We start from the raw sequence: 22,894 nt of genomic DNA, 5'->3' as shown, positions 1-22,894 counted from the left end.
GCTCACTAATGCTTAGGATATCAATCTTTATGCTTTCCATTTCATTTTTGACAACTTCCAATTTTCCTAGATTCATACTTCGTACATTCCATGTTCCGATTATTAATGGATGTTTGCAGCTGTTTCTCCTCAATTTCAGTGCTGCCACATCAGCACATGTAAGTCCTCAAAGACTTACTTTATCCGTATCATTAAGGTTCTACTCTAATGAGGCAGCACTTTCCCAGTCTTATTTTGACTGCCTTACAACCCAAGGGGCTCATCTTCCTGCACTGTGTCAGACAATGTTTACAAGCTATTCATAAAGTTTCCCAGTAATGTATCAGACAGTGTTTCACTGCTATTTATAAGGTTTTCCCTCGCCAATTTTTGAGAAGTGGATGGCCTCCTCCTTGTTCCTAGTCTGTCTCAGTTTGTAAGCTGCATTGAAAGCTGTGCACCATGTGCAACTCTGCTGGTGTCTAAAACACCAGTGGCATGGCCTCAAGTCTCACAGCAATGTACAAGCCTCACAGAGTGACAGACTGACAGATAAGCTTGTCTCCCTTACCTGTTGGAAACCTCTGCACCCTCCTCTTACCTAATTCCTACCTGAAACCTCCCCAGCCACAATTGGTCCCTCCCTTTCCTGGCTCTAGAGGGCTTGGGGCCTAGCCTTGCCTTCTTGCCCCTTTTACCTGGATATCCTGCCACTCCTGGTCCCCAAGACCACTCCTGGTCCCTCCCTTTCCTGGATCTAGGGAGAGCTAGGATTCTTTGTGTAGTAGAAGAATATTGGCTTAATCAAAAGAGTCTTTGTTACCAATAGCTCTTATGCTACAGTGAGAAGAGTTTTTCTTTTTAAAATAAATTTCTTATTCACTGACAAATCCAAATTCACCTACCAAAATTACAAACTAAAAATACAAGATTTAAAAATTTTCCAAAAAAAATCTCATAAAAAATGTCTTCACTTGCATTTTCAAATGCATCCATGAAACACATCAATTGGTTCAAAACGCAAGATTTTAATTTGCATTTTGTAAGTTGCAACAGCTTGTGAATGAGCCACACTAAATCTACCATTTAATGTGTTTCCCCAATTTGGCATAAGCCTGCAGACCAAGTCATAGGGGATAGATAAGGAGCTTGCATTGCCAAGTGATGGCTTAGGCCCACTGATTTCCCATGAACTTGGAGAAGATTCAAGTCTGAAACTTGTTCACTAATTGCTTCTAGCAGCTTTTTCCCTGAGCAGTAAGGCCCTGGCTTATCAGTGTTTTTGCTATCCAAAGAAATAAAACCAAAATCCAAACTACCAGATGTGGAAAAGGCTGCAGCATTATGGGCCCTGTCCTTAAATGATGTCTCCCTCTTTTAAACTCCAATTTTACATCTAAACATTTCCTCATTAACCAAAAGGGAGGTGTTAGACATATTTAATATACAGCAGAGCATCAGTAGGCCTGAAAAGCACAGAAAACTAACAGTTATGTCTGTGAGACACTGCTGGAACCTCAATCATTTTACCTTTTCTCTTTAGCAACAGAATTCTAATTTTTTTTTTAATTGGGTACACTGCCACCCAGAATAAGAAAAAATCATCTATTTTTCTCAGTTTCCTTTTCAGATAAGAATGGCTAGGGAATAATTTCTGACCAATAATATATAAGGGAAAATGTTGTATAGGACAGCTCTTAAAAGGGAGGCATCATTTTCTCTCTTTCTCCTTCCATTTGCCTAGAATGTCAAAGGTGGGCAGGAGCTCCAGCAGCAATCTTGGTTCTTGAAGTAAGTTTGTTGGTACAGAAAGAAGGAACCAGTGTCTCTGGTTATTGTGGAGTCATAATAGCTTGGACTGTCTATCTCCAGAGAAGAGATAAAAAAATAAACAACAAAAAGAAACCTTTTATCATTTTCAGCCACTGTTACTGTCACACTTTTTGTTATTTGTAACCAAAACCAAAACCAAAAACCCAACCAATTGCCGTGGAGTCAGATTTGACTCACAGTGACTCCTCCTTGGGTTTCTGAGGTGGTACCACTATGGAAGTAGAGTGGCCATCCTTCTTTGCGAGGAGTGGCTGGGGGGTTTGAACCACCAGCCTCCTGGTTAGCAGTCAAATGCCTTAGACACTATGCCACCATACAACCTCCTTCTTATTGACTAATATACTTACAAATATTATAAATATTGGGGTTTGAATCCACCTAATGGCTCCACAGAAGAAAGACCTAGATGTGTGCCCTTGTGAAATTTATAGCTAAGAACATCCTATGTGGCAGTTCTGCTCTGTCACATGAGGCTGCTGTGAGTCGGAGTTGACTTGACAGCACAAAACAACAACAACAGCATAAGAATGGCACTATGTGGTTAAGGCATTTGTCTGCTAACCAAAAGGTTGATGGTTCGAACTCACCAGCTGGTCTGTGGAAGAAAGATGGGGCAGTCTGCATTCGTAAAGATTTACAGTCTTGGAAACCAAACGGGGTCACTATGAATCAGTATCAACTCGATGGCAGTGAGTTTGGTTTTGGGTTTTATGCTAAATGCTTGGAGTCCATGGGTACTTAAACAGTCAAGTGCTCAGCTACTAACTGAAAGGTTGGTAGTTCAAATACACCCAGAGGTACCTTAAAGAGAGGCCTGGTGATCTGCTTTGGAAAGGTCACTGCCATAACAACCCTATGGAACACTCACATACATGGGTTATTATGAGTTGGAATCTATTGAATGGCAATGGTTTGGGTTTTCTTTCTTTTTTTTTAATGGTAAGTGCTTACTTTATAGCAGCTACTTAAGGTAGGAATTACTATCTTTATTTTGAGGATGAAGAAATTGAAGTTCAGAGATACTACACAACTTATCTAATAACACTAGACTGAAGTAATAAGTGGCTGAATCAGAAATCCCACGTTACATTCTAGAGCTGTATTTTTTCCTGAACCGTTCTTATGCTATTGTTGTGCACCATCAAGTCAATTCCGACTCACAGCAACCTCACGGGACAGAGCAGAACTGCCACAGGGATGTTCTTAGCTATAAATTTGACAGAAGCAGACCTCTAGGTCTTTCTCCTGTGGAGCCACTGGGTGAGTTGAAACCCCAAACTTTCTGTTGGCAGCTGAGTGCTTAACTGTTGCACCACCAGGGCTCCTTATCCCTAAACACTTTCAGAGTAAATCCCTTCTTTACTCCAGCTAAATCTCTTAATGCCTTTAGCTAAGTATCTTAATATTTTTATCCCATTTTGAAATTAAGATTTAAAACCTCTGAATTCTCAGGTTAATATTGCGAGGACAAGTGGATTTATTATTGGGACAAAATCATTATTTAAATTATGCACTAAAAATATTTAGTTACAAATTTCTTTTTTTTAATACAAAATTGCAGCAATTAGATAGGGAGATTTAACTTCCAGCATAACTACAATTAGCTAGTTTGTACCAAAAATCTGTACTTGGTTAAACCGGCTTACACAATCAAACTCCATATCTCTAATTAAATTCTTGTTTCAGAAAGCTATTCTGTGCAGACAAGCATTTGGCGAATTGTGTTTAATCACTCAGCTCACAATTCTGTCTTGTCATCTTGCAGTGCCTGCCTTTAATGAAGGTGTTTCCCATTAAAGACTGGAGGGAAACCATTCTTAACCAACTCATATAAAAATAACTTTGGGTTCAACCTGGTTGTCTGTAATATGTAACTTTGGAAAAGTAAATCCCCATTTCTTGGTCTCAGGCTTCATTGTGATGAGTAAGTAGCAATGAATCTGGCAGTACAATAACTTAGTGCTTATGCTCTTGAGTCAAACAGATATGAATTCAACCCTGCTTATTTGACTTCAGGCAAATTACATACTCTCTTACATAAGCTCTGACTTTCTAATTACTAAAATGGAAATAATAACAGGATCTATACTTCATAAAGTTTTGAAGCCTTACAGGAGACAAAAATTAAAAAGCTCTCTAGTCATTAGCTACTGCTACTACAATGAATTACTACATAGTTAGAGGCCTAAAACAACACAAGTCAAAGTCAAGGTGTCAGCAGGGCTGCATTCCTTTCTGCAGACTCTAGAATCATTTTTCTTCTTGTTTAGTTAGTTGGCAAGATTCAGGTCATTGTGGGTAAGGGATTGAGGTCTACATCCTTGCTGGCTGTCAGTTGAGAGAGGTTACAAGTTCTAGGGAATCATCTACATCCCTTTAGCTCATGGCTTCCATCCTCCATCTTCAAAGGTAGAAAAGCAATTGGGGTCCCTCTCATTCTTCGTGCTGAAGCATACCAGTGATCATGATAATGGCACAGGACTGGGCATTATTTTGTTCTGTTGTGCATAGTGTTGTTATGAGTCAGAATCAACTCATTGACACCCAAAAATAACAACTCTTATTTCAAATCTTGACTCTTTTCCTATCACAGATCTTTGACCAAGTTTCTATCTCATTCTTCCTCTTTTATGGGGCCAGGTGATTACTTTGGGTCCACCTGGATAATTTAGGATAACATCCTGAAAAAGCAACCTTAATTATATCTGCAACTTCCTTTTGCCATGCAATATAACATTTTCATAGGTTCCCAGGATTAGAATAAGGAGACCATTATTCTGGCCACCACAAGTTCTGAGCATCTTTGGCATGTAATAAGTACTCATAAAATAATAATAATGTTGATGTTGCTAGGTGCTGTTGTGTTGGCTCTGACTCAGAGTGATCCTATGTCCAACGGAATGAAACACTGCTTGGTCCTGCTCTATCATCACAATCATTGCTACATTTAAGCCCATTGTTGTGCTACTGTGTCAATTATATGTCACTGAGGGTCTTCCTCTTTTTCACTGACCTTCTACTTTACCAAGCATGATGTCCTTCTCCATCGACTGGTCCCTCCTGATAACATGTACATGAGATGAGATCTTGCTATCCTCTCTTCAAAGGAGCATTCTGGTTGTATTTCTTCCAAGACAGATTTGTTTGTTCTTCTGGCAGCCCATGGTATATTCAGTATTCTTTACCAACAATATAATTCCTCAGAAGGAAGATCTGGCTTCTACTTCCACAGAGATATTGCCTTGGAAACCCAAGGAAGGATCATTATGAGTCAGAATCAACTAGGCAGCAGTGAGAGTTGAGCTATAATTCAAAGGCATCAATGCTCCTTCAGTCTATCAGGTTCATTGTCCAGCTTTCACATGTGTATGAGGCAATTGAAAACACCGTGGCTTGCATCAGGTGCATCTTAGTCCACAAAGTGACATCTTTGGTTTTTAATACTCTAAGCTAGGAGCTCTGGTAGCATAATGCCTAAGGCACTTGACTGCTAACCAGGAGGCTGGCGGTTCAAACCCACCAGCCACTCCTCAGAAGAAAGGTTGGGCAATCCTACTTCCGTAGTGATAACTGCCTAGGAAACCCAAGGAGGAGTAGCTAGAAGTTGGGGCCAACTCGATGGTAAACAACAACAACAAGGTCTTTTGCAATAGATTTGCCCAATGAATTAAGTTGTTTGATTTCTTGACTGCTGCTTGCATGGGTGTTGGTTGTAGATCTAAGTAAAATGAAATCCTTGATAATTTCTATATTATAATGTTGTGTATTGGTTCAGTTGTGAGGATTCCTGTTTTCTTTATGTTGAAGTGTAATCCACAATGAAGGCCATTGTCTTTGATCTTCATCAGTAAGCACTTCGAGTTCTCTTGGCTTTCAGCAAGCAAGATTGTGACATCTCCATATTGCAGGTTGTTAATGAGTCTTCCTCCAGTTTTGATATCACATTCCTCATATTGTTCAACTTCTTAGATTATATGCTCAGCATATAGATTGGATAAGAATGGTGAAAGAATACAACCCTGATGCACACCCTTCCTGATTTTGAACCATGTACTATCTCCTTGTTCTCTCTGAACAACTGCCTCTTGGTCTTTGTACAGGTTCTGCATGAACACAATGAACTGTTCTGGAATTCACATTCTTTGCAATGTAATCCATAATTTAATATGATTTGCACAGTTGAATGTGATTTTACAGTCATTAAAGTAAAGGTCTTTCTGATATTCTCTGCTTTCAGCCAAGATGCATCTGATATCAGCAATAATATCCCTCATATCACATGCTCTTCTGCATCCAACTTTAATTTCTGGCAGTTCCCTGTCAACGCACCGCTGCAACCAGTTTTGAATTATCTCCAAAAAAATTTACTTGCACACAATAATAATGACATTGTTTGATAATTTCTGCATTCTGTTAGATCACCTGTCTTTTGAATGGCACATAGAAGGAACTCTTACAGTTGGTTGGACAAGTAGCTGTCTTCCAAATTTCTTGGCTTGGACAAGTGAGTGCTCCCAGAATTGCATCCATTTGTTGAAACATCTCTGTTGATATTCAATTCCTGAAACTTTTTCATCAATGCTTTCACTGCAGCTTGGACTTTTTTCTTTAATAATTAGTTCTTGATCATATGCTACCTCCTGATATGGTTGAATGTGGACAAATTCTTTTTGGTACAGTGACTCTGTATATTTCTTTTATCTTCCATGGATTCTTCCTGTATCCTTCACCATCTTGCCCATAGAGTTCTTCAATATGGCAACTTGAGGATTGAATGCTTTCTTCAGCTCTTTCACTTGATCATTTCTTCTGCTTGCTATAGCTACTCTATGACCAAGAACAAGTTTCAGAGTCTCTTTCTACGTACATTGTGGTCTTTCATTTCTTTCCTGTCTTTTTAATAGCCTCTTTCTTTCTTCATTTATGATGTCCCTGATGTCATCTCATAACTCATCTGGTCTTTAGTCATAAGTGTGCAATGCATCAAAGCTATTCTTGAGATAGTCTCTCAATTCAAGTGAGATATGTTAAAGGTTGTACTTTGACTCTTGTGGACTTGTTTTAATATTCTACTTCAACTTGAATTTGAATATGAGCAATTGATTGTCTGTTCCACACTTGGCCTCTGGCCTTGTTCTGAATGACAATATTGAGTTTTTCCATTGTTTCTTTCCACAGATGTAATTGATTTTATTTTTGTGTATTCCATCCAGCAATGTTCACATGTACAGTCACCGTTTATGCTGATGGAAAGGGTATATTCAGTGATTAGGTCATTGTGATCCCAGTTTCATTTCTATTATCAAGGCCATATTTTTCAACTATTGATTTTTTTTTTTGTTTCCAACTTTCTCTTTCTAGTCACCAGCAGAGATCAAGGCATTTTTATTATATGTTTGATCAATTTCACACTGCAAAATTCAGTAAACTTATTCAACTTTGGAATTAGTGGTTGGTGAATAAATTTGAATAGTAATCATGTTAAGTGGTCTTCCTTGTAGGTGTATGAACATTATTCTATCAATGACAGAGATTAACTTCAGGATAGATCTTGAAATACTGTTTATGCCATGTGTCACTATTCCTCTTTAATTTGTCTTTCCTGGCATAGTAGACCATATGGCTGTCTAGTTCAAAATGGCCAAACCCGGACACTTTAGTTTACTAATGCCCAAGATATTGATCATAAAGCATTCCATTTCATTTTTGTAATCTTCCAATTATCCTAGATTCATACTTTGTACATTCCACGTTCTGATAATTAAAGAAGCTTTGCAGGTGTTTCTTGTCATTTTGAGTCGTTAATCCATCAGCAAATAAAGGTCCTGAAAACGTTTCTCCATCCACATCATAAAGGCCAACTCTATTTTGAGGAGGCAGCACTTCCTCAGTCATCTCTTGAGTACCTTCCAACCTGAGGGGCTCATATTCCAGCACCAAACAAGACCACATTCCTCTGCTACTCATAAGGTTTTCCTGGATGTTTTTTAAAAAGTAAATTTCCAAGTCCTTCTTCCTAGTTTGTTTTAGCCTAGAAGTTCCACTGAACCTGTCCACTGTGGGTGACCCTACCAGTATTTGTGATACTTGTGGCATATCTTTAAACTTCACTCACAGCCACACAAAAGCCACCGTGGAATGACAAACTGAGAGACTAGTGGTAGAAATAATAATAATGGCCAATACTTATATCTACTTTCTTCTAGGTACTGTTCTAAGTGCTTTACAGAACACTACATCCACTTCATAATCTTCATACCATGATGTACTATCACCATCATAATGAGGCACAGAAAGATCATGTCATTTCATCGAGGAACTAACTAATAAACAGAAAGAAGATTTTAACCCAGGCAGTTTGGTTCCAGAATCTGTGCTTTTAACTAAGCCCATTGTGCCTCTTCACATTAAATATTGTTATACTAATCATGAAATCAAGAAAATTTTGTTTAAATACCAGTGATGCCAACTGCTTTTAATATAAGACAATGTCAATATTGGTGTTTATTTGGTGTGTGCTTTTCTACTATTTTTTCTATTTTATTTTGAGATATGGAGCCAGTGTGCTGAGGGGCTGGGTCCAGGCCTGAGATTCCATCATTCCAGTTTGAGTCTTGCCCACTAGAGTGATTGAAGAGGAAATTCCTTGTTAAAATAGTCTATTTGTTGAAAGGTTAAGTGTACCTACCTCTATTTTTAGCATTCAAAAATATGCTTACTATCAATAACATAAAGCATAAAACTCCTAAAAAAACAGAGAGCTATAGAGCGTAGATGAAATGAACCCCTGAAACTAATACCCTGAGACAATCTTTAAGCCATACACCAAAAATATTTCCTGAAGTTTTTTTAAAAGCATCAAGTCAGTTATGATTCATGGCAAGCTCTCCCTGGGTTTCTGAGGCTGTATCACGATGGAAGTAGACTGCCCAATCTTCCTTCAAGGAGTGGCTAGTGGCTAGTGGGTTTGAACCACCAGCCTTCTGGTTATCAGTCAAATGCCTTAGGAACTACGCCACCAGAGCTCCTAGTAAAAAATGTCTGCCTTGAACACTGTGCTCTTTTAACAATTATCTATATGGGATCAAACTGACAATAGCAACTTGAAAGATTAGATAGGACCTTTGAGGAGCAGGGAGTTTATGTTAATGGCTGAGGAACAACTTAGAAAAGGAGTGTGCACAACTCAAGAATGTAATCAATGTCACTAAATGGAACACATAGTAACAGTGGAATTGCTTTGCTATATATTCTGTGAAGAAAAACAAAACAAAAATAAAATTTAGAAAAGAGGAAACAAGAGATACTGCTGTATGACCTTGTTATTGACAACAGATACTTTGATAACACACCAAAAGTACACACAACAAGAGAAAAAATAGATACACTAGTTTTCATCAAAATTAAAATCTTTTGTACATCAAATGGCCCAAGGGCACTGTGGCATGGGCAAGAGCTCTGTGCACAGCCAGGACCAGCTACTGTGCAGGTTGGCCACCTGCCAAGCCTGGCTGTGGCTTAGCCTGCTGTCCCTGACAGCCTTGGAAGGTCAAGCAAGGACACCCTTGCCTCTTACTTTCTGCTGACTGTAGTTGCTGTCTCTCAGCTGCCTGTTCTGCAGCTTGTGAATGTCCCTGTTTTAGGTCTAGTGGTGGGTCTGTGCTTGAGTGAGTTAGCACAAACTTTTGTAGGTAACTGCTGTGATTTGGACCTGCCACAGCCCCCTTGAGTAAGATGCATTACCCTCTCACCACAAGAGCATTATGCTTAGTCCACTGTAGGAGGTACCAAAGAAACCTGGTTGTGTGTGCAGATAGCCCCCAGCAGAATATACTGTTTTAAAACTTATTTTTAGTTTAATTATATTGTATATTAGTGAGTAAAACTCTGCAGATGAGGAGAAAATTCTTGGTAACCTATATGATAGCAATTTCGTATCCAGAATATATAAGGAACTAGCAATGGTTAAAGCATTAGTCTGCTAATCCAAAGTTTGGCACTTTGAACCCACCAGCCACTCAGTGGGAGAGAGATGTGGCAGTGTGCTTCTGTATGGATTTATAGCCTTGGAAACCCTATGGGGTTTTTCTACCCTGTTCTGTAGGTTTGCTTTGAGTTGGAATCAACACGATGGCAGTGTTTTTTTTGTTTGTTTGTTTGTTTGTTATTACCACTTAACAACAAAAAGACAAACAGCTCAATCAAAACATAGACAAAGACCTTGAATAGATATTTCTCTAAAGTAATATATAAATGGTTATTAAGTATATGAAAGATTGCTCAATATCATAACTCATCAAAGCAATACAAATCTAAACCATAATAAGATATCTCTGGATTGCTATTATCAGAAAAATTGAAAAATAACCAATAAATGGTAAAGATGTGGAGAAATTAGAATCTTCATGCTTTGTTGGTGGGAATGTAAAATGTTACAGATACTGTGGAAAACAGTTTGGCAGTTCCTCAAAAAACAAAAATAATATTACCATATGAACCAGCAATTCCACTCATAGATATAATTCCAAATAATGAAATAAGTCTGACACAAAATGATAAATATTACATGATCCCATTTATATAACCCATAGTGACCCCTCCTTGGGTTTCTGAGGTGGTATCTCTACAGAAGTAGATTGCCCAGCCTTCCTTCTGAGGAGTGGCTGGTGGGTTTGAACCTCCAGCCTTCTGATTAGCAGTCAAATGCCTTAGACACTACACTACCAGAGCTCCTATAAAATATCAAGAAGGGGCAAAAGCACAGAGACACGAGTTTATTAGTGGTTACCAGGAGCTAAGGTGCAGGGAAATGGGGAGATGGGGGAATGAGGAGATACTGCTGAAGGGCACTGAGTTTTATTTGGGGTGATCATAAACTTTTGGATACCGTAATGACAATGATTGTGCAACACCGTAAAGGTAATCAGAGTCACTATAATTAATACAATTCATTATATTAATTAATTAATATAATTAAATACACTAAAACATGCTTAAAGTGTCAAAATTTTTTGTTACATGTCGCCACAATAAAATTAAAAAATACTTAGCATAAAAAATGAGAGCACTGCAAAACTAAAATAATTATATTTTGGTTCTCGAATCCCCCTTACACCATGGAAATGCTGAAATATAGAAAATCTACTTCAATATCATTATGGAAAGTGAAATGTAAGTAATCGCCATCTTTTCTTGTAGGTAGAATCGAATACCTTTCGTTCTCCTGCACCATCCAATCTCCTTTCTTCCAGAAAGAAAGTGCCCTGGGGGAGGCTCTGGGTTGGCACTCCAAGATGACCAGGCTGCCCACCTGCACTTGAACCAACTTTTTCATTGGATTCTTTGAAAAATCGGGAGCAGATGCTAAAGAGAAAGAAAGAAGATACAATGAGAACAGGATCATTAATTTTTAAAATCCCTTTACATTTAAAATGTAGACTTTTTAACCATTTTTAAAGTTAGCTGGGCACACAAGATGTTAGCACTTGACAAGATTTACTGTGTGACCACAGGATTTCACGGCCTAAAGAGTAATTCATGCTACTATGTTTTCTGGCAAGTTCTAAATCTCGAGATAATGACTTTATACGTGACTTTTAAAAGATTTCCTTCAAATTTTAAAATAGCTCAACCATTATTTTGTTAAATAAAAGAAAAATAGTTATCACAGAATATTTTTAAAAGTTAGTTATATGATAACAGGAGTAGGGTTAATCTCTCTTTTGACCTCTAGGATACCAGACTTGGCACAGTGTCTCACTCACTAGATACTCAGTAATCTTCAAAATGAAGGCTGAGTATTGAATTAATATTCTTTTTTTTGTTAATATCAAAATATACCATAAACATTTCACATGGTTAGGTTTAACTTCAAAGTTAGGGAAAAAAATACAATAACATGCATTAGTATGTTGAATATACTATTACATAAAATATTATAACATGTATAAAACAATATGTTTGCCAATAATGCATGGAATACTGATCCTAAAGCAATATCTGATATTCAAGATCATAATAACACTCCATGTAATGAAAAGATATATAGTTAAATGTTAATAAGAAAAATCACTCTTCTTTTTACTGAAAATAGTGAAAAAGTTAACCTAGTGCAATTTCTCAAATAGCTAATGCTCTGTCTTATGACAAATCTTGTCAACAGAAATTACTTTTTGATAAGGGGAGATTGTATTGTAAATTGGACGATTTGCAATAAAGGAAACATGTTATTCAGAGATGGTGGGTCTTAAAAACTAGGATCGTGAGATCTTTTGTTTTACTAAAACAAAACAAAAGACTTTATTTGGGGTAAAAATTTATATGTTTGTTATACATAGCTCATTTTTTTCTCCTTGTACAACAACCTCACATGGCATACTAGGTAGGCTCCCTTCATTTTAAAGACGAGTGAATTTAATACAAGAGTGCAGCAAGACTTCAACTTTTTTTTTTTTTAACTTTTTATAGTGATTTGGGTGAAATTCTATAGAGCCTATTAATTTTCCATTCAACAATTCACATGCATTTTGTTTCATGCCTTTGATTGCATGCCCTACCTCCTCCCTATGTTTGCCATTTCCATTCCTTGCTCTCTCCTGACCATTTCTGCCTTCAGAACTCTGTCCTTGGGCAAATGCTGCCCTTTGGATCTTGATTGGTTGGTTGTTGTAAGGAGTTCACCTGGTAGACCTATCTATTGCTTGATTGAATATATAGGTATGGGAGTGACTTCAGTTCCAGGTCTGATGGGTGACCAAGGACCATACATAGTCTTGGGGCTTCCATCAGTCTCAATCTGACCAGAAAGGTTTGGTCTTTTTTATAATTTTGAGTTATGCTCTACATTTTTATTCCACTCTATCCAGGACCTTCTAATATGATCCCTTTCAGGGCAGTTGGTTGTGGAAGCCAGGCACCATCTAGTTCTTCTGGTCTTAGGGTGCTGGAAGCTGAGGTTCCTGTGGCCCATTTATAACCATTTGCTTTGCTGTGTTCCAACGATTTTGGTATGCTGTGTTTTCATTCTCATCTGATTCAAGGAATTTTTGAATTTCATTTTTATTTCTTCTCTTACCAGTCTTTCTTAAGGACAGTGTTTTTTTAGTTTGATGTGTTTACTTGTTTTCCATTGTTCTTCCTATTGTTGATTTCTAATTTGATAGCATTGTGAACTGAGAAGATGCTTTGCAGTATTTCAATGATTTTAAATTTATTAAGGCTTGCTTTATGGCCTAACATATGGTCTATCATGGAGACTGTTCCATGTGCACTGGAAAAATTGTATATTTTGCTGCTATTGGGTAAAGTACTCTGTAGATGTCTGTAAGGTTAAGTTGGTGCATTGTATTGTTTATCTCTTCTGCGTCTTTATTGACTCACAGCTACCCCTCCTTGGGTTTCCGAAGTGATATCTCTACGGAAGTTGATTGCCCAGTCTTCCTTCCAAGGAGTGGCTGGTGGATTTGAACCCCCAACCTTCTGGTTAGCAGTCACATGCCTTAAGCACTATGCCACCAGAGCTTCCTGGCATATATATACATATGTGTGTGTGTATGTATGTATGTATGTATATGTTCTGGTTACCCAGTGCCTCTCTGACAAGGATATACCACAAATGGGATGGCTTAAACAAAAAGGAGTGTATTCTCTTATAGTTTGGAGGCTCTAAGTACAATTTCAAAGTGCCAGGCTCTAGGGGCTGGGTGAAAGCCCCTCAGCCTTGGGCATCAGCTCTGCCTCAAGCTCCTGGCTCACTGAAGCTAGAAACATGTCTTCACTCAGGCAGTTACTGGCTGCTAAGCTAACAAGCCCAAGGTCAACAAATAAAATGGCACAGTCTTAATGTTACCAAACCATATGAAAGGCCATTAATTTAAGTCCATTGTAAGTCCCAAGATGAGCAGAACATGGCAGGTGGCTGAACAATGACATGGCTACATGCAAGGTCCAAGTGTGCCATAAGCTAGAGACTATCTCTAAGGACTTCTCCTTACATACAGTAAGCAGACCACATCCCAAAAGCATCTACTCGGCTGCTTGTGGTTGGTCCCACCATGGAGTTGATTGCTAGTCTCAACATGGGGAATAACTACCACCAGCTCCCTAGCCACTCAATCAGGCCCAGCCAAGATGACATACAAATTTAACTACCTTAGTATATTCCTTGATCAGTATGTACCTTGATTAGAAACCCTGAGTGATTCTATTGCAATACTAAAGCTATTACTAGATGTAGGAATCTTATATAAAAACTAAATAATCTGCTTCTTTCAAAGTGGAAATATTAAAAACAAAATAAAATAATATAAGAAAAGAACAGAGAAATGAAGACTTACCAACAACCTTGAGTTCAGCACTGGAATAGACGAGACCATGTTTGTTTTCTGCTATACATTGAAACATGCCAGAATCAGTCACGTTAAGGTTTGATATTGTAAGGGCACCATTTTCTATCTGTATTCTCTCCTAGATGGTAACAAAAACATCTTGGATGTAAATAGATATTCACTTTGGAAGAAAGATAAACATCATTGACTCTCATTCAATCACACAGAAACCTTCCACATTTTGCCCAGTATGACCTGCAATTTAACTCTTTCTCACTGGAAATGGAAAGAATTGGTTTAACTTAACAGTCACATATTATTAATATTAATAAATATCCTCAGCCTAACTGTAAATCAGTAAAATAAAGAACAAAGGTACAAGTAAAACATTACAGTCATTTTACTTTTATTATTTTTTATTTGGTTAAAGTTTCAGACTAAAAAATGCTCCATATAGTCATTTTCTTTCTCAGCATTAAGAATGGTTTTCACCTTTTTTTGTCATTGTGGAAGTTCACGATGGTACAAGTGCTGTGCATTAAAAAATTATCTTGGAAACACAAATATTTATCAGGGTATTTAAGTAGTATGAAAGTTTATGTATGGACATTTGAAATCACATAATTGAGTAAGTGTCTAATTTTTAAAAGAGCACAAAAGTGCATAGCTTGAGGAGGAAAGTGATTGAGAAAATGAGTACCCATGTAATAGAGTAGGCAACTAACAGATATATTTATTCTGTAGAGGGCATATAAAGTTGTCAAACTGAAAAAGAAAATTACACTCTATACTTGATTAAAGTAAGGTCTTCTCTAATATCAATATCTAAAACATAGTACATTACATTATAGATTAAATTCACAAATCACCTTTTTCCAATGAAATTCAGTGTTTAAAGACTTCCTCCCGGGCAGAGTAGGTGCTTGATTTTACTTTTTCCCCTGTACCACTCACGTGCAAATGAAAGCGTGTGCAAACTAACAGTTTACTTCCACACTAGGTAGTAGAGAATGCATGAACTTAACACAAAGTAGAGAGGGGGGTTAAGTAGGTAATCATACCTCTAGCATCAAAGCATCTCCATTTTTCAACCATCGGTAGGAGGGTTTGGGCTTACCACTAGCCCGACATTCCCAGTAAAGATTATCCTCCACGGCTATTTCCACATCCTTTATAGTCTGAACCCAATGAGGCTTTGCTGCATTTAAACAACAAAAGCAATAACAAATATACAAATAAAACCATCCAGTTAAAAAAAATCTTATCTGGATGTGTACTCCAAACTAACCCAAACTCAGCACCATCAAGCCAATTCTGACACATTGTGACCCCCTTTGGATTTCCAAGGCTGTAAATCTTCATAGAAACAGACTGTCTCACCTTTCTTCTGGAGAGCTGCTGGTGGGTTGAAATCGCCAACCTTTTGGTTAGCAGCCAAATGCCTTAGCCACTATACCACCAGAGCGCCTTCATGGAGATGGATTAAAATCATTATAGTGACTAGAGATGTATTTAATTCACTTTTGGTTTTAAGTATTTACTAAGTGGATATACAAAACGTTTTTAGATTTGAGGAAGGGTATTGCAATGTATCGTTAACAAACTCACTATGCTTTCTTTGTTTTAAAAATTCTGGGCACTTTAATATATTCTTATTAGTCGATAGTTATGAGGCCCTGGGTGGCACAAATGGTTACAGGCTGAACTACTAGCCAAACGTTGGTGGCTCAAACCCACTCAGAGGCAACTGGGAAGAAAGGTCTGGCGACCTGCTTCCAAAAGCTCACAGCCATCAACACCCTGCAGAGCACAGGTCTACTCTGATACACACAGGGTCACCATGAGGTGGAATCGACTGATTGGTTTGGGTTTTTTTTTATTCCTTCCTAGTCTCGTTCTGGATTCAGGTAAACAAATTTGACTTTATTTTCCAAGTGTATGTTTGAAACACGAGATCACAAATGGTAACAATTTAATACGTGAGTGACAGCAGAGATGAGTCTTAATTACACACTGAAAATTACCATCCACAGAAGAGAAACTTCTATAGCTGAGGAAAAAGTATTTTCCTCAAGTTAGAAATAACTCTTAATTAAATACAAACCAGTGAGCATCTTATGAACCTCTGTGTAAATTAAAATGAAGGCAGCAAAAGATGGATAAATTGGTTTCATTTGAAACATAATATCATTTTTTTACCAGAAAAGAAGTAACTCAAGCAATTTTAAATTGTGTATGCAAATCACTTGGATCAAGTGGATTTATCATTTGTTTCCGAAGATATTTCAAAAATACTTTTTTTACAGATGAAAGCAACATACCACTTAAAAGGAAAGTCATTCAATATACACAGTACATTCAGCCAAGTTTCAGCTTGAGTTTTAGATCCAAAACCAGGAGGTGCAATGTCTTACTGGTTTCACAGTGCATTATGCATGTGATGTCTACTGTGGGAGTCACATTTGCATTCTCCATATGGAGAGACAGTTTATGTATTTCTCTTTAATTGCAACCAAGAGGAAGATTTGCTTTCCATTTTATCTCATAATTTTTTTTTTATAAGTGAAATTGAAATGAAAGCATGGATATTTAGCTTTTAGAGAAAATGAACTAGTCTAAGTTTTATCTTCTTTTGCTTTTTCTTAAAAAAATACAAGCAACTTGCCCAATTTGAAGTATAATTCAGCCCAAAATCACTTCTCTATTTTATATGAAAAGATATTTTCTTCTTTTATAACTTAGCCTGAGATGGAATGAGACTGCAAATAGACCCTCATGTGAGCCTTTGGCTGAGAACTTAGTGGTCAATTCCTAACAGTTTTACAATGCTTCATTACAAATACATATTCACTGAGTTTAAGCCATCAAGAATCTCATTGGTTCTTTTTTCTTTTTTAATAGCAGGGATTTGAAAATAGATTTTTTATTTTTTTTGAGGAGAAAAAAAGACAATCTAATTTTCCTACAAATAAAGACAAAATAAAGGTAACATTATCATCCTTTCCTTACTTGAATTGAACAGTACATCAAATAAATGTGATTGCAAATTAAAGGCAGCAAACAAGTAAAGACACATTATAGGAAGGGAGATAATAGCGTTGAAGAACTCAGAAAAAGTCTGAGTATATATGGTTTGTCTAATGCAATAACTGGAAATCTTCTCCATACACAGTTTCTTTCTGCTTACTAAAGGTAAGATGAAAAGATATAAAGCCATCTTTTCTACAGGATAGAACAGAGATTTCTTCCTAGTATGTTTCATTGTGTGAAATGTTATCTTTGGGGAAAAAACATGAAATATTTCATTACCCTATGAATCATTTAAGAAATGCAAAATGAAATGTTTTAGGCTTCAAACTTTATTGCAGAATATTGTTTTTAATTTCATGTGTGATGAGTATCTATGAGTCAGAACCTACTTGATGGCAATAGGTTGGGTGTTTTTGGTTTATGAGAAGTATTTTTCCTCTTTAACACAGAACAAAACATCTTGGACTTTGAAATGATGGTATGGCATGCCCCTGCCCCCAACAATAATACAAAAACAAAAAGATGAGAGAACAAAAGCTAAAAAGAGGTAATCAATTTGCCCAAAGTGAATGCTCACCATAGTAAGTCAGACGTCCTCTGGCCACATTTTTCCCTCGTGAATTCTCAGCAATGCATTCATATGAACCTGTATCTTCCTGTTGGAAATTGGGGATTTCAAGCATAGCATTGAACTTTCTCAATTTAATTTTACTGGGAAATGGCAGTCCATCACTTCTTCTCCAGTTAATCTGAGGTATGGGACTAAGAAGAAAAATGTCAAGTTACTTGCTTTTCTTGAATTGATATCTTCTGGAAGGTGTTTTGCCTTGACAAAATGAGGTTTTGGTTAGGATAGAGCAAAAAGACACAGTTTTCAAACACAGAACATTCTGCTTGTTAGTTACAGTACATAAAACTAATGGAAATATTTTGCTCTTTAAGTTTATAGTTTGCTAAAATAATCTGTGCATTTCTTGATAAAATTCATGATTTAGAGAAAAACCTGGAATGGAAAAAGTAATACTGACCCACTGTGTTAAAATGCAACAAATGTACAAGCAAAGGAAAAAAAAAAAAATCACTAATTCAATTTATGAAATTAGGAAGGCAGAGTCATTTTCTCCAAATTGCCCTTAAAGTTTCAAATTAAATTACATATGTACATTTTTCCTGTATTTTATTTTTCCTTTGCTTCTAAATGAAAGTAAATTTCATAAATTAAGGGAAAGGAGAAGAGCCTGTTAAAAACCACCCTGATCTCTTACAGCAATTTAGCATTTCCCCACATAGGAGTGAATGTTATAAAACTTACTTTCCAAGGGCAAAACATTCCAGTTTTACAGTTGAACCTTTAGCTGCTGGAAGAGTTTCTGGAAACTGAACTTCTATTTTGGGTTCATATTCACCCATCACACCTGTAAATACACAATACAATGTCCTTCGTTTTACTGTTTCCTTTGCAATTACCCCCCCCTTTTTTTTTTCAAATAAAACTTTCTTTTACTCTATTTTGAGCCGACTCCTCCTAGGGATTTAAATTACTTAGGGAGGTACCACTAGAAGTAATTCTAATATTGGTCAAATATGCAACATAAATAAATATTTAAGAATTTTTGGTTCAGTGACTCACAAGCTACTGTTTGCAGTAGCAGTTCCGAGAAAACCACTATGCCTTTTAAATTATACAAAAAGAGAGATTTTTTTAAAAAATTCCACATTCAGTTTGGACATTTTTTTGTCCAACTAACATAGGCAATGTATTATGACTTCCTGAAATTTCTTAAAGAGCAAAAGTTATGGCAGAGAATTTACTTAATGGTACCCTGGTAGCATAGACACAAACTTAAGCTTATTAAATGGTTCTCCAGAGGCAAGAAACAGTGACTTAATAAATGGAAAAGGTCAAATTCAATTATAACTGACTGGAAAGAGTGCTTAGACACTCTGCGGTCATGGCTTTATGCTGTATCAGATAGAGTTTTGTGTAAGTGGGTCAACTATCCAGGCTTACAAATCTGCTTCTGTGGCAGTTACAGACTCCCCTTAAACGGCCATCAAACGGTCCATGAGACAAAAATTTTTTTCTTTAGTAATCTTTTTTAGGGATGCTTTTTAACCTACAATAAAATATCTAAAGCTTCAAAGACTTCAGGCCGACAAAGGCAGCTTCATGGGACTGCAACCTAGGCGGACAGTCACACAGAGCCCACACTCAAGCCTGTGTTTGGTTTAATGCTCCATTGTCATCTTCTTGACATTTTTTAAATTCTTGAACAAGGGAATCTGTGTTTTCATTTTGCACTGGTCTCTGGGTATTATAGAGCTGGTACTGGTAAAGATTAAGCACAGGGACCTATGGAATCATTTTAGTCATTTTTGCTCATATATATTCTTTGTTCATACATATTCTTTGTTCAGAGAAAAAATGAAATAATTTTTCAAGATAGACTTTTCATCTTTTCCAATTCATTTTTGTTTGGATTCACATGATTTCCAATCAGAATTACACTCTGAAACATTTCATACCATCAGAACGTAGCACCAAAGGTGTTGGCGAACCAAGAACTCTGGTGTTTGTTACTGTACTCGTGACTACACATGTGTAATTTCCCACATCAGACGGCTCCACTTTGGCGATGTAGAGGTGCCCCGTCTCCTGTGAAACAAATCTCCGACTATCTTCTTCAACAAATGATGGGTATTCATTGAAGATCCAAGCATATGACAGTTCTAATAAAATTATTGAAGAGGAAGCAATATCATTGCTACAGGTTTTTTTATAGCATATAAAAAATACAACTCATAGGCACACTAGAAAATTATATTGCCTTGACCACCAGAGGAGCCACAGTGGTATAGTGGTTAAACACTTGGCTGCTAACTGAAAGATCCATGATTCGAACCCACCAGCCACTCTGTGGAAGGAACATGTAGCAATCTGTTTCCATAAAGATTACAGCCTTGGAAGTCCTCTGAGGCAGTTCTGTTCTGTCTGATGGGGTTGCTATGAGTTGGAATCAACTCAACAGAAACATGTTTTGGGTTTGTCTATCAAATGGTGAGAGCCTAGAAAAGCAGGTATGATTCAATTTCAGGCTCCTTGGTATCTCTAGGACCCTGGCACAAAGCAAATGCTTAATAAATATTTTCTGAGTAAATCAATTTACCGGCAGTGAGAAACAGTTTAGGTTCTGGATTTATACAGCAGTGTTTCTGAGTATGAGTGTGGTGATGCCATGCAGCGTGGGGTGCTGGTAAAAACAGGAGATTACTCCAGATCCCCTGTAGATGGTTTTGTTTATAAGGAAACCAGACCATCTCCATTTGCCATAACCCTTGCCAAGTGCCTAATAGGTAACCAGTTGCCATCAGTTGATTCTGACTCACGACGACCCTACATGTGTCAGAGTAGAACTGTGCTCCATTGGGTTTTCAATGGCTGAGTTTTCAGAAGTAAATCACCAGGACTTTCCTCTGAGATGTGAGTGAACTCAAATCTCCAAACACTCAGTTAGGAGCCAAGTTTGTTAACCATTTGCATCATCCAGGGACTCTGGCTTATATATGAAAAACAGACAAACAAAAAAAAAATCTTTTGCCATCCAGTTGATTCTGACTCATAGGTACCTTACAGGATAGAATAGAACTGCCCCATAGGGTTTCTAAGGCTGTAATCTTTATGGAAGTCATGGTGTGGCTGGTGGGTTCAAATACCTACCTTACTGTTAGCAGCTGAGCACTAAATCACTACACTACCAGGGTTCCTTCCACTAATACATACCCATTGCCACTAAGTGGATTTCGACTAATAGACATGGCCCCATAGGGTTCTAAGACTGCCACATCTTTCTCTCACGAATTTGCTCATGGCTTGCTTAGAACTGCCAAACTGATGATTAGTAGCCAAATGCTTTAAATACCAACTCACAGCAACTCTAGAGGAGAGAGTAGAAATGTCCTACAGCGTTTCCAAGGCTGTAAATCTTTACAGAAGCAGACTGACCCATCTTTCTCCCATGGAGCAGCCTTTTGGTTAGCATCAAAGGTCTTAATCCCTCCAACAAAAGAACTTCTCTCCTATAGATAATAGTCCATAAATACTAGGTATATGGAATGAACAAAGGAGGTCCTATGGTGCAGTGGCTAAGCACTCAGCTACTAACCAAAAGGCTGTTGGTTTCAAGCCACCAGTCACTCCATACAAGAAAAATGTGGCAGTCTGTTTTTCCATAAAGATTGTCATCTTGGACACCCTATGAAGCAGTTCTACTCTGTCCTATAGGACCACTCTTAGTTGAAATGGACTTGATGGCAATGGCCTTGCATTTGTTTGGTACATGGAACAAAACTTCCTAGCCTTTAAGACCAGATAAGCTCTACTGAATTCTCAGTGCTACTGAAGTACAGAGAAAAGTTAGAGGAATAAAGTATTTGTGTGGAGGTATAAGGTGTGTTTCCATAGGGCAAGAAAGTGATTAAACTTTTCTTTTTAAGTGAATGGACATGTTTCAAATCAGCTGTATGGCATTCAAATCATAAAAATACACATTCTGTGATCCCAGGGCACATACACACTGCAGTTCCTCCTCAGAGACCTCTCTGAGTTATCTGTAGAACATGAAAATTAATATTCAGTTACTATCAAAACAGGGCTGAGAGAGCTGGTGTGTATGATCAGTATGATCAGGTTTACTGGGAAAAGAGCTCTCTATGCTTTCCTCAGATATAATTTGGAAACTATACCTTTCAAATATTAGACAACATTTGCTTGACTCTTTATTTCAAAAAAAACGTTTAGCATTTTTGTAGGAGACTATGATAAGAAACAGTTATGCAAACTAATTCTGCATTATTCTATATTATTAAGGAGGACACTGTTGATTAGCATTCTTGTGGGAGCAACCTCATTACTGTCATCATTATTGCTATCCCAGACACTTCTTAACAGGCCTCTCTGGCTTTAGTTTTCCTTTTATTTTCTATCTCCATACTGCATTTTCTTTACTCTTTCAGAATTACTAATTTGACCATGCCATTCCCAACCTAAACATTTCTAGCACTTAAGGAACAATACAGAATTGCTTAACCTGGTATGAGACACTTCGTGATGAAGTACTTGCTCATAGAGCTGTCTCATGCTTTCTTTTGCACCTGGGTCTCTGCACATGTTGCTTCCTAAGCCTCCAATGACCTTCATCTCTGCCCAATTTTTTGCTTCCTCTTCTTTGCATACAAACCCCATTCTGCCTAGAAACTTTCAAATAGTTTTCAAAAGCTTTGTTCCAGCTGTAGTCTAAGATGGTAGAAAATGCAGACAGACTGCACAGACCCTTTTAAACAAAGGGGGACCAATTAACACAGAAACAGAAGATAACTTGGAGACCTGAGCTTTGAAGGGAAGGATATATAAGTGGACTAAATTCCAACTAGTAGAAGAACCTGCATGAAAACACCAAAAAAGGAGACATACGGAGCTGCAGTCTGTCAGCAAACCTGACGGCACAGACAGCTTGGATATTGCTGAATGGTGTTTGGACCTAAGAGTTAACCCTGCTAGCCAGGAGCTGCACGGAGAACTGCAGTGGTGGCTGGTGAATAAAAGGAGAAGCAGCGAAGAGGGAGACAGGCTGAGCTGTGGACTTTTACCTCTCCAGAAGGCACAGCATTGTACTTCAGGACAGATCTTGAAACATGCTTTGTGAGGATGAATGCCACGCCATTCCTTT

The 22,894-nt window shown here is 37.5% G+C and overlaps 1 protein-coding gene across 1 annotated transcript in view; it reads right to left on the bottom strand.

The window, feature by feature from the left end:
* CNTN3 (contactin 3) overlaps positions 1-22,894 on the bottom strand; it is a 410,001-nt gene that overhangs the window by 112,601 nt on the left and 274,506 nt on the right. The window contains exons 5-10 of the mRNA XM_042781845.1: positions 19,695-19,898; positions 18,481-18,583; positions 17,746-17,930; positions 15,200-15,336; positions 14,148-14,277; positions 11,025-11,175 (exon numbers count right to left, since the gene is read on the bottom strand). Coding sequence (XP_042637779.1) covers positions 11,025-11,175; positions 14,148-14,277; positions 15,200-15,336; positions 17,746-17,930; positions 18,481-18,583; positions 19,695-19,898 — 910 coding nt within the window. The remainder of the gene's footprint in view (positions 1-11,024; positions 11,176-14,147; positions 14,278-15,199; positions 15,337-17,745; positions 17,931-18,480; positions 18,584-19,694; positions 19,899-22,894) is intronic.

This window comes from Orycteropus afer, unplaced genomic scaffold, assembly GCF_000298275.1.
Source record: "Orycteropus afer afer isolate SDZICR_OR568_19922 unplaced genomic scaffold, OryAfe1.0 scaffold00180, whole genome shotgun sequence".
NCBI classification, from domain to species: Eukaryota; Metazoa; Chordata; class Mammalia; order Tubulidentata; family Orycteropodidae; genus Orycteropus; species Orycteropus afer.
Note: the sequence above shows the minus strand (reverse complement) of the source record. Positions and strands in the feature narration are given on the sequence as shown.